This window comes from Branchiostoma floridae, chromosome 3 (assembly GCF_000003815.2).
Source record: "Branchiostoma floridae strain S238N-H82 chromosome 3, Bfl_VNyyK, whole genome shotgun sequence".
Classification (NCBI taxonomy): Eukaryota; Metazoa; Chordata; class Leptocardii; order Amphioxiformes; family Branchiostomatidae; genus Branchiostoma; species Branchiostoma floridae.
The window spans coordinates 4,277,062-4,288,539 of record NC_049981.1 but is presented as its reverse complement, the minus strand read 5'-3'; the positions used below and the strand labels follow the sequence as shown (position 1 = coordinate 4,288,539).

The window sequence follows — 11,478 nt, the reverse complement described above, 5'->3', positions numbered from 1 at the left end:
TATATTATAGTTGTGTGTGATGGTTGTTCATGATACATGTTGTCATGCTATTGTCAATATGGCCTTTTCTATTTGTCTGAACGTTATAATAACGTAGACGCGCCTTCCCTGTTAGTTTCCAGCTTGTTAACTCCAAAATGCCGCCATTACCGACAATGGTTGGTGACATCAATTGTCACACAATATAACGTCGTCTGCGTGTTGCCATGACGACAAAATATTGAAAGACAGTGGCAAATTCGTATGCATGGTCTTATACTTAGGAGTTCTGTGTGCGTAGTGCATGTTTTTGTCTGGTTGCACTTCGCGATTTGGGACGAAATTTCGTTGAATCTTTATTTCTTAGGATGACTGCGTTTTACCTTAAAGGGATTTAAGTGACCTCGCCTGGTAAGGGTTGTTAGTTACGTGTGGTTACCAGAGTTTACGATAAATTTTCCTTTTTAAAACTTTGCTATTGTCAATAAGGATCTGTGCGATTGGAAGCAATAGAATTTCTACCATCGTTGGACAAACATTCAACCCTTCTCTAGAATTTCCAAGGACGTGGCCACTGCTAGACTTAGGTACAAAATACCAGACTGTACACTTATGACATGTCATGTTATTTTTTTGATAGACTGGCAGGTAAACGGATTTCAAGATCGCAGCGACCATGGCTGCTTCAGTGTGTCTTCTAGCCCTTGTTGGAATCTTCATTTGTGTACCCCCGTCCCTTGGTGTCAACACGGGTAAGTCGGAATCAAAAACTGCTAGAACTCTAAAGAATGAGAATTATTTTAAAAACAATTTTAGCCGGCCACCCTATACAGATGAACTTTGAAGCTGAAATGTTCTTTTTCGGTGTTACGGTTAATATTTGAACGACCCGGTTCTCTTCCACAGTATTTTGCTTATTTTCTTTTATGTGTAACTGAACTGTGATGTTGCTAATGTTAGTAAACTGCTTGACAACAGAAACGTCTCGTATTGTTATTTTTCAGTTAAAAAGTATGTATCATGTCTTATCAAAAACAGTTACATGTAAGGCTATTATTCATAATCTTTTATTGATCCTGTTGCTTGCAATCAGGCATTGTGGCAAGTATTTGCAAATAAAAATTGACATCATCATCTTTTCTATGATATTTTAGACGTGTCCTTGTCAGAGGTGAAGATCCATTCCGTGGACGCGGGAAGACTCTACCAAGGAAAACGGATCCAAGTTCTCGCCTCCTTCTCGGTTAACAACCTGGGCCCGAGCACCATACCCAGGGGAACCCCCTCTAGCCCAAACTTTGTTCTCAAACTTGCTGGCTCTGCTTCAAGTCAGCTTGAAAACGTCATCGAAGAGAACAGAGTAGATGTGTCGGCGGATTTTACAAGAGATCCGAAAATCCAGGGAGCCGTGCAAGCTGCGGTTGGTGTAGGGGAGTCAGTGGTGTTCCAAGATGTCGTGTTCTCGTTTGAAATCCCGCGAGAGTCATGTGACACCGTGGCGTACCTGTGCCTGTCCGTGGAGCTGCCGGCTGGAACGCACACTGATTCGTTGCCAGGCAACAATGACGTATGCATACAGGTTGGAGGCAGTTCATTGGTCGAGAAGGAATGCAACGATCGTTGGATGACAAGTAAGCGACGCATTTGATAATCATCGGCCGTCATTGAATGAGTAAATAAAAAGAAAAAAAAACGTCACACTTTTGTGCTGAAAGAAACTAACTACATGCTATTTGTATGAATGAAGTGCCATCGATATCACAGTAACTAAAGAATATTGTATCTATCTGCATCTGTAATAGCTATTGTATACATGTAAATGGTACAGTTTCAACTGCCATAGATAGATATAAATACAACAACAGATTGATCTAACTAAAATGTGGTTTAACTAATTCCAGTGTAAGTAATTTATAATCAGACAAAGAAAAAGCATTGAAGTTTTTATCAGTGTGATACCAAGGATTTTACATATATCGCTGCGCACTTTGTGACCAAAAAGCACTTTTGCTAAAATCACATGATAATCAGGTTAAAGCGTTCATAATAGCAATGTTTGAATAATATGGAGGAAGAGCGTGGTATCATAGTAGTTTTTTAATGTCTTTTCCCTAAAACTAAAATCAATGAGAAAATGTTTTCATTCTTTGCCTTCTACCCTGCAGACAGTATAGATGTGAGCCTACCGCGCATGCTCGTACCAAACGGGATACTTCGCCTTGATGACGTCAACAGCCTGCAGGTGTGGGGAGTGTTTGACCTGAAGGGTTCAGTGAACCTTGACCCTAGGAACGTCAGTTTCTATGGTTACGTCACCACGGACAACGCCCCGGTGGTGGCAGACAGAGGAAACCCTTATTTGGTAAATTTTTAATATTATTAAATATGTTTGACACAGTCTATACAAAGACGCACTTTTACATTTAGAACTTATAATGGCTTTAATAGGTGCAAAATGTATCTGTATTGTGTATTTAATCTGACACTTTCCTCTTCCCTCATGACTTTAATGAAAAAAGGTTTTTAAGAATAAACAAAGGTTTAAACAAACTTTTAGTTTCTAAATACATTTTATGCATTGATCTTGTCAGTAGGTCTTTCAGCTACGATGACTGATTCTAATAAAGCCATTTACAAAATCATGAATTAGAGAAACAAAAGACAATCGTGTACACTTCAGCATGAACATGAATAATATACATCTACAAAATATAAGAATGACATACATTTACAAAATATGAGAATAATATACATTTACAAAATGTAATGAAAATCAAACGTAGGCGTAACAAGTAATACAAGTAAATAAACTCCAAAAATCAGAACTCAAAATCGTAAAGAATGGATACTCTAATGTATCTATGGTTACTTTTAACTTAACCAGATTCTAAAAATGTGGGGTTTTTTTTGCTGATAGGTCAAGTTCGCCTTTGAGACGCCAGCCGAGATGCTGACAACGGGACTTCACGTCCTGGACCTGATCTCGCGAGACTTGGCGCTGAACATCAGCGAGACGGAAGTGACGTACTCTCTTTGCGGAAGGGACGACACTTACCTCCGCCTCACAGCTGACTATAGTAAGATTGAATGTTGTGAATTTGTGACTGTTTCTTATCCATTGATTTTGAAGTCTTGGTCATATTTCTATTAGTTTTGTTTCATATGCTTATGTTAATGGTTGTGCCTGCGCCACGCTTGTAGGTACATGTTTATTGAACACAAATAAAAGATTGATTTGATTAAAACAAAACATACCAATATCGACAAACAGAGAAATCAGCCCTTTTAAAGCAAAAGGCAGTGGCATTTTTTTTCTGCTGTGTGCCAAACTTCCAACATTATGTCAGGTAGGTGCAACCGGTTTCCGGTATGAAAGAATGGATTTCTTAACGAAAACCTTCAACCCGTGCTGGTCTTACAATTTACCAATTTGCAACGCCCTGGAGGCGTAGCCAAAAATCCTAATAATACATCAAAACGTACAAGCTTCTACAAACAGTCGATGGACCCCTTCCCTCTTTAACTTTTATTACACTTTTCATCTTGGTTTGAAACTGCAAAGGAAAAAAATAACTGGAATGAGCTTGAAAAGCATTTTTTCTAAAATATGTTAAAGACGCTTAACAAAAATTACAATTCTTTGGAAGATATTACTATCGTCCCCACATGGCTCACTGTGAACTTTTGTTGTTGCCATAACAGCCAACTGAAGCTCATGAATAAGTAATGAGTTTGGGTGTGAGCCGTCCAAAAGCACATTGTCTGATGTCTGATGGCTTGTACCGTGTCCTTCCTCGTCCCGAAAGCAAATAAATTATTCAAGACTGTCTGAATCATCATTATGAGGTGCAAAAGACCACTTAAAGGCCATGAATATATTGGTCTCGAGGGAAGACTGTTGACACTTCACAAAAGTTAGACATTTTACTGTCTTCCCCTGTAGTGGAAAAAAATAATATGAATTCATTGTTTGCTACAAAAGGATAGAAACAGACTCATTCTTGAAATTTAGTTGGAATAGGATTCAACGTGAATTGATTGTGTACATCATAAGTATGTTGTACCTCGAAAACTAATCATACAACGTAACAAAAGGATTCAAATAACGAATTGAGAAAAAAAATGTAAGAATTCGGGTCAAAGAAAATATTATGTTAAACAAAAGCGGTATAGTAGGGGAGAAAGCAACTCATTTAGGAAGTCTTTTTAGTTTTTTTCTTAGATAGCACAAAATACTGTGAGTCGAAAATAATGGTTTAGTATTCAGTTAATGACAAGGCCAAAAACCAAGTAGATGTAGTTTTTTTTTTTTTTTTTTTTGCTCGCACGGAATACTATAACAGGAACCAAATTGGGTACTTTTCAAGCGAATAACTTGGCAAAAGGCTACAGGGAGGACATCTTGCATTTGCGCGAAAATGTTGCCTTTCTAGTAACACGTATCTTTCCTTGGTGCTGAAAACCGAGAAACTGTAACATAGCTGGCTTTCTGGTGTCAAGTGTTTGGAATATCCTGTTAAGGGGTAAATAAGATCACGCAGTGTTGTTGAATATGTCAGTTGTGCAGAGAATTGCGTCCTTTCATAAATATCTAGCTTTCTGGCATCAGGTCTTCACAACGTTCCATTTTTAGATAGAAAATTGGAATACAAATAAGTTGTTTTGCATATACCAAAATTGCAAATGGTGCACTGTTCTTTCTATTCGCTAGGTGGTTCTTCAGTAGGAATGGTTGGCCATGTGTTGGAGTTGGATGAATGGAACAATGACGTCATCAGGCCCGTACGCCTGCTTTGTCCAAAAGGTGTGTATGGAACATCCCAGTTTGATAGAATTTAAAAAAAAGGAATTATGTTTTATTATAGGTAATGAAGCAATCAAAGAAAGAAAGGATGGCATCTATTAAGTTGTTATAATGTACCAACAGAACTTGATATTTTCTTTACTTTACTCACGTTACACTCTTTCTGATTTTATAGTACGGAAAAATAGAAAAGTTAAAGCATTTTCCACATTGCCTTTATCTAAAAGTGTTAGAATAATATGAGAATACTTATGGAATACGTTATGCTGGTCATTTTCATTGAAATAAATCCAAACCATGACTTTTTTATTGACAGAACTGTTTGGTCTGAGGGATGTGACATTTGACCTTGGACCCAAACAAACCAAGATTTACCCGGATGTAGACACGACCTTGACCTTTGACCTCACCATCGAGAACAACAGCCCACGTGACCTTCCCGCCACGTTTTCTGGCAACGAACACTTCCGGTTGGAGGTTGCCATGGTAGCACTGATGAATGATGGGAGACTTATAGGTGGGGACGTATCCGTGATCAAAGACCTGATTCTCCCTACCGAGGGGTATGACGCAATCCCAGCAGGCACTGCTCTCCATCTGACAGGTGTGGAAGCTACCATTGATGGGGGTGTTCTTACCAGTGACTATGTCTACACATTGGGGTCCCGCCCTACCCACATGCAGATAGTGGTATCGCCCACGGACGGTTCTGAAGAGAGTATCTTCACCAGAGAGAACAACATGGTGAAAGTGCCCATAAGTTATGGGGATGTTGCAAAAGGAAGTAAGTTACATTTCTTTCTTTGATTCAGAATTTTAAGACTCATGTAACGTTATATCCGTATGTTCTATAATAATTCATTTTTACTTTTAGCTTTCTTTTGTCTAGTGTCCCCCCTCCATTCAACCCCAAAACCAATGTTTATGCCAAAAAACATTTCTTGTTGTGTATCATAGGAAAAATTTTCTTGCGTGCTGTCTTTCTGCATGACTGCCTGTTAGTGTCTGTCTGTGTGTGAGTGTGTGCTTGAATGAGTGTGTGTAGTGTATGTGTGTGTATGTGTGTGTGTGTTTGTATGTGTGTGTGTGTGTGTGTGTGTGTTTGTATGTGTGTGTGTGTCTGTGTGTGTGTGTGTGTGTGTACCTCTCCCTGCAGTTTCTACATGTGCTGTTAGAGGGAGCAGTGAGTCCAGTTTCTGAATATTGTGTCTGACTGCCTTGTTTTACCATCTTCAAAATAAGATAGCTAGACCTAGCAGGAGATTCAATAATCTTCAGTTCATAGAATATGGCGTGTGTTTATACATTGCCCATGTGTGCATTTTGTGTCCAAATTGCTCCCTGTAGTTTCTACATGCTCTGTTAGAGGGAGCAGTGTAGTTATTGTATATTGTGTCTGATTTTCTTGTTTGACTATATTCCAGACCAGATAGACCTAGCAGGAGAGTCTGTCACCTTCAGCACAGAGCGGATAGTGTGTGGTCAGGAGCCACTGGACATCACGGCCGCAGTGTCCGTAACCGTGGGGAGTTACCTCAGCGCAGCGGTCAGAGCCACGGACTACACCGCTGCCCTCTACTGGTCACTAGACAGGGTGAGCTATGATGTCATTTTTACTAGTATTGTTTCATGACTCTATTTTCATTGCCAAATTGATTTGTTGGCTTTCAGATTTTTTAACATTTTGCAGAAGTGAAAGACAAACATTAAAAGAGGGTTTAAAGGTAAAATTTGTACCTTTAGATAGAACTCATGATCAATTTGACAGTTTCATTGTTCAATATGATTGAAGACATGGCTTTGTTATTACTTTTCACATTTCATTCCTTTCATTCATTCATTCATTCATTCATTTATTCATTCATCCTTCTATTTTCTTTACATTTCTGTCCATCTCCCCTGTATAGCAAGATTGACTTTTCATGTTGATGCATGTCTATGTCATTCAATCACCCATTCATTTATCCATTTATCCTTTTTCTCATTTATCCATTCATCTACCTTTTCATTCTCTGAGAAAGCATTTCCCTGGACTGCCAAATTATGAAACTCTTTCGACACTGTTTCATCCTACAAATTATTAGCCTTCAAAACAAATTTCCCCTATCTCATTGTACCACTATTTCCAATTTCTAAGTGTATTGCCTTGAAGTTCTCTGAATAGACTTGTTAAAAATGATGATAATATTTTATGATTGTTGTTATATAGGTGTGGGACCCGTTGGATGAGCCAGTCCAGGGTATCCGGTTTGAGGGGCGGGGATCCTCAGCCTACCCCGGACAGACCCAGACCCACACCATCCGCGCCCGCGGGGTCACCCTCCCCCGACCCACGCAGACATCCTGGTACTGTGGTAACGTGTTTGCCATCCTGCGAGTGGATTCTGCGGAGCGTATAACGGAACCCCTGGAGTATAACAACTTCCTGGTGACCCGGGTCACACTGCTGTGCTCTGCTCATAATGGTTAGTTATATTTCAGCCATACCATAGGTATGGTGAAATATATTGTATTCGTAATTATATTGCAATCCATACATAGTATGGGATTGCAATATATTGTTTTTCCTTTCGTTCTCCTCCTGTCAAATCTTCAAATGGATTCAACTTTTTCATTTTTGGGCCAAATAAGCTGAAATTTGGCAGGGTGGTAGAAGTAGCAAATACCCCCAGGCGTTTTTTTCACTTTCTTGATAGAGGCCTTAGAATTTATGATATTTAGGGTTTTTGGTCATTTTTAGACAAAATATGTATATTTTGGGCCCCTGTGCCCTGGTATTACAAGCTAATGAGCTGAAATTTGGTACAGATGTGCATTAAACATGTGAGCACAGAAAACCATCAACACTTTCTTCATAGATTGCTTAAAAAATGAGTTATTTTAGGGTTTTTGGCCATTTCTGACTAAAAATGTATATTTTTGGCTCCTATGCCCTTGTATTAAAACCAAATGACATGAAATTTGGTACATAGGTGCGTTTGACATATGACCACAGAACCCCATCAACGCTTTATTCATTGTTTACTCCAAAAATGAGTTATTTTAGGGTTTTGGGCCATTTTTTGACTAAAAATGTATATTTTTGGCTCCTATACCCTTGTATGAAAACCTAATGACCTGAAATTTGGTACAGAGGTGCATTGAACATATGCTCACAGGACCCCATTGACACTTTCTTCATAGATGACTTCAAAAATTAGTTATTTTGGGGTTTTCAGCCATTTTTGACTAGAAATGTATATTTTTGGCTTCTATGCCCTTGTATGTAAACCAAATCACCTAAAATTTGGTAGAAAGGTAAATTGGACATATGACAACAGGACCCCATCAACACTTTCTTCATAGAACACTCATAAAATGAGTTATTTTGGGATTTGTAGCCATTTTTATCTAAAAAATGTATATTTTTGGCTACTATGCCCTTATATTGAAACCAAATGACCTAAAATTCGGCATGAAGGTGTGTAGGACAAGTGCCCACAGTACTTCATTTTCCCATTGAGCAAACATTACTTCAAATTGTTGAATTTTGGGATTTTTTCAAGGATGAAGATGGATTGCAATATGCTGTATTTGCTCCTAAGCAAATGTCGGCCTTTCTAGTGTTTCTTTCTTTCTTTCTCCTGTCAAATCTTCGGAACACGGTATCTCCGTTGTTCCTCAACTGAATGACTTGAAATTTGGCACAAGGGTAGAATGGGCCAATACCCCCGGACGTTTTTTTCATTTTTTTCATAACTGCCTTTAAAATGATTTTATTAAGGTTTTTTGGTCATCTTAAGACCAAAACTGTATATTTTGGCCCCGTGTACCCTGGTATTATAACCGAATGAGCTGAAATTTGGCATAGATGTGCCTTGATAATTCCCCCATATAAATTCAATATCACTTTTGGTGTACAGTATAACGAAATGCTTATTTTTGCGATTTTTTGGTCATTTTTTTACCTAAAAAGGACACTCTTTTGGCTCCTGTACCCTGGTTTTAGAACCGGATGACCTGAAATTTAGTATAGGAGTGCCCTAGACATATGCGCACATGGATTCATTAACACTTGAGGCATACAGTACAACAAAATGCTTAATTTTGCGATTATTTGGCCATTTTATGACCAAAAACGTACACTTTTGGCTCTGGTGCTCTGGTTTTAAAACCAAATGACCTAACTTTTGGTAAAAGGGTGTACTAGATATTTATTCAAATGACACATGTATAATTTTTGTCATGAACTACTTCAAAATGATATATTTGGGTACTGGGGATTTTTTTGTCATTTTCCAATAGCCAGAGGGGTCAATGACCTTAAGGTCGTTGACCCCCAGCTGCAGATTGCATCTATGTCTATTTAATCTAATTAGGTAGGTAACCAATCATTTAGCCTGAATCTATATCCTAAAAAGGGGGAGGTGGCAGCCAATCAGCGAGCCCGGTGTTATCTGGAAGAGTTTCTTACACGGAGGGGTTCATTTTTTTTTAAATTCATCATTGGACTGGTGAAGTCTTTCAGTGGGTGTATTTTTGGACAGGTCTATTTCGCAATTTTACAGAAAGTGTGCTGGAAGAGTCTATTCTCACACGGAGGGGGAATTTTTCTAAAAGTCATATTTTGGACTTCTAGTTTGTCAAAGTCTTTCAGTAGGGTTATTTTTGGACTGGTCTAATTTGCAATTTTACATGGGTGTGCTGGAAGAGTCCATTCTTGCATTGAGGGGGGCTTTTTTAAAAATCCATTTTTTGGACTTCAGTGATTATGTCAAAGTCCTATTTTAGCGGATTTATTTTTGGACTGCTCTACTTTACATGGAAGAGTCCATTTTTGCACACGGAAGGGGGATTTTTTCAAATTCAGTTTTGGACGGGTGATGATTCAATATTCAATTTTTAGTGGAAGTGTTTTTAGACTGGTCTATCATACCTTTTCATGCACTGGGACCTTTTTTGCTAAATTCAATTTTGGATTTGGTTTCTTATTCAAAACGCCAAGGTTTCAGTGTGAGTATTTCTGGACTGGTCTATTGTGCAAATTCACATAGGGTGCACTGGAGTCCATTCTTGAACGGGGGAATTTTGTCAGATTCATTTTTGGGTTAAATCGTCATCAGTAAAAGTGATTTTTCAAATGGGTGATTTTGAAATAGTCTATTGTTGCATGGGGAGGGAGATGGCTGAAATATGCTGTATTTGCTCTCAAGCAAATGTCGGCCTTTCTAGTTTTACACTCTGATTTCTACACCTGTAACTGATACAGGTTTAGTGCTAAAAGCCACTGCTTTAGAAGGTTAAAGGGGTAAAGCATTGTTGCTAGTTTTGGTTTGCCATTACATGAGTGTGTGTGTGTGTGTGTGTGCGTGTTTATGTGTGTGTGTACATGTGTGTGTGTGTGTGTTTGTGTGTATTTGAGTGTGTGTATATATTAGTATGTATAACGTGTGTGTATATATTAGTATGTATAATGTGTGTGTGTGTGTGTGTGCGTGCACATGTCTGTCTGTGTGTGTGTGATTATGTGTTTGTGAGTGTGTGTGTGTATGTTTATATGTGTGTGTGTGTGCGTGTGTGTGTGTATGTGTGCATGTTATTTGTTTGTGAGTGTGTGTAGTGTTGATGTGCTAAATGTATTTGTTTCTGTTTGTGTCTATGAATCTCTTATTGTATGTTTCTGTGATTCTCAACATACTCTATGCAATATTACCATACATCCTTAGTGTCGAATTAATTAATTGACTGCAAAGAAGCATATAGTATGGGTGAAAGCAGTATCGCATGGGGTTTAAGCTAGCCATCTCTGAATGTTACGTAATGCTTTGCGGTGCTATTATTTTTACTAAAAAAAAAGGAATGAAATTACTTGAATGGTAGCTAAACAGTCTGGTTACTAAAGGGGTGAACTGGGTGAACTCTGCCATCTCTGATCACAATGTTTGATCTTAATGTTACAGATCTGTATGGCCTGACAAACTTCCGGCTGGAGACGGGCAACGCTAAGCTGTGGCCAGGAGCGGAGACTGCCGTTACGATATCAGCCACCATCGCGTGCACACGATCATCCTGCGAGCTCCCGCTATCCGACCAATCACACACCAACTACGAGCTTGCTCTTGCAATGGCTGATGATGGACAGGGCACAAACTCCGTCAACGTCATGACCATAAATCGCGAGTTCGTTACCACGGGAACGGGCGCCGTTCACCCGAATCTACAACACGGGTTCAACGAGTCGTCGTGGGTGGATCTTACAGTCACCGGGCGGTTTACAGTGCCGACAGATTGCGCGGGAAAGACATTTGTCACCCTGACTGTTTTGCCTGGTACTGCAGCTGGACTCCTGGTGGATGGATACGCCAACAATGACCGTAATGCGGTTCAGCTGGGGAATATTCACTGCTCCCAAGGTGAGTGAAAAAATTAGTGCAAATAAAGATATACTAGATAATGTATATGTAGTATAAGACATAGAAATGCCCATTCAATTTGTTACTCACAGAATAGAACTTCATTGCGCAACAATTGTAACAGTTACAATGTATGGCAATGTGAACAACTATAAACTAATACAAATAACTAACAACTAATGTAATATAATATAACAGTATAAACAATCTAGTGAGTATCATAAAGCAGGAAGGTAAAACACTAAGGCCACACCAATTTCATTTCTTGGTTCAAGGATTTTTTCATAAAAATATGGAGCGAGA

General features: G+C 38.9%; 1 protein-coding gene across 1 annotated transcript in view; it reads left to right on the top strand.

The window, feature by feature from the left end:
• Positions 1 to 655: 655 nt before the first annotated feature.
• The window catches only part of LOC118411117, a 37,754-nt gene continuing 26,931 nt past the window's right edge, over positions 656 to 11,478 (top strand). Inside the window, exons 1-9 of the mRNA XM_035813153.1 lie at positions 656 to 731; positions 1,134 to 1,610; positions 2,145 to 2,341; positions 2,897 to 3,056; positions 4,691 to 4,783; positions 5,100 to 5,567; positions 6,208 to 6,377; positions 6,993 to 7,248; positions 10,723 to 11,175. Of these exons, the coding sequence (XP_035669046.1) occupies positions 656 to 731; positions 1,134 to 1,610; positions 2,145 to 2,341; positions 2,897 to 3,056; positions 4,691 to 4,783; positions 5,100 to 5,567; positions 6,208 to 6,377; positions 6,993 to 7,248; positions 10,723 to 11,175 (2,350 nt within the window). The remainder of the gene's footprint in view (positions 732 to 1,133; positions 1,611 to 2,144; positions 2,342 to 2,896; positions 3,057 to 4,690; positions 4,784 to 5,099; positions 5,568 to 6,207; positions 6,378 to 6,992; positions 7,249 to 10,722; positions 11,176 to 11,478) is intronic.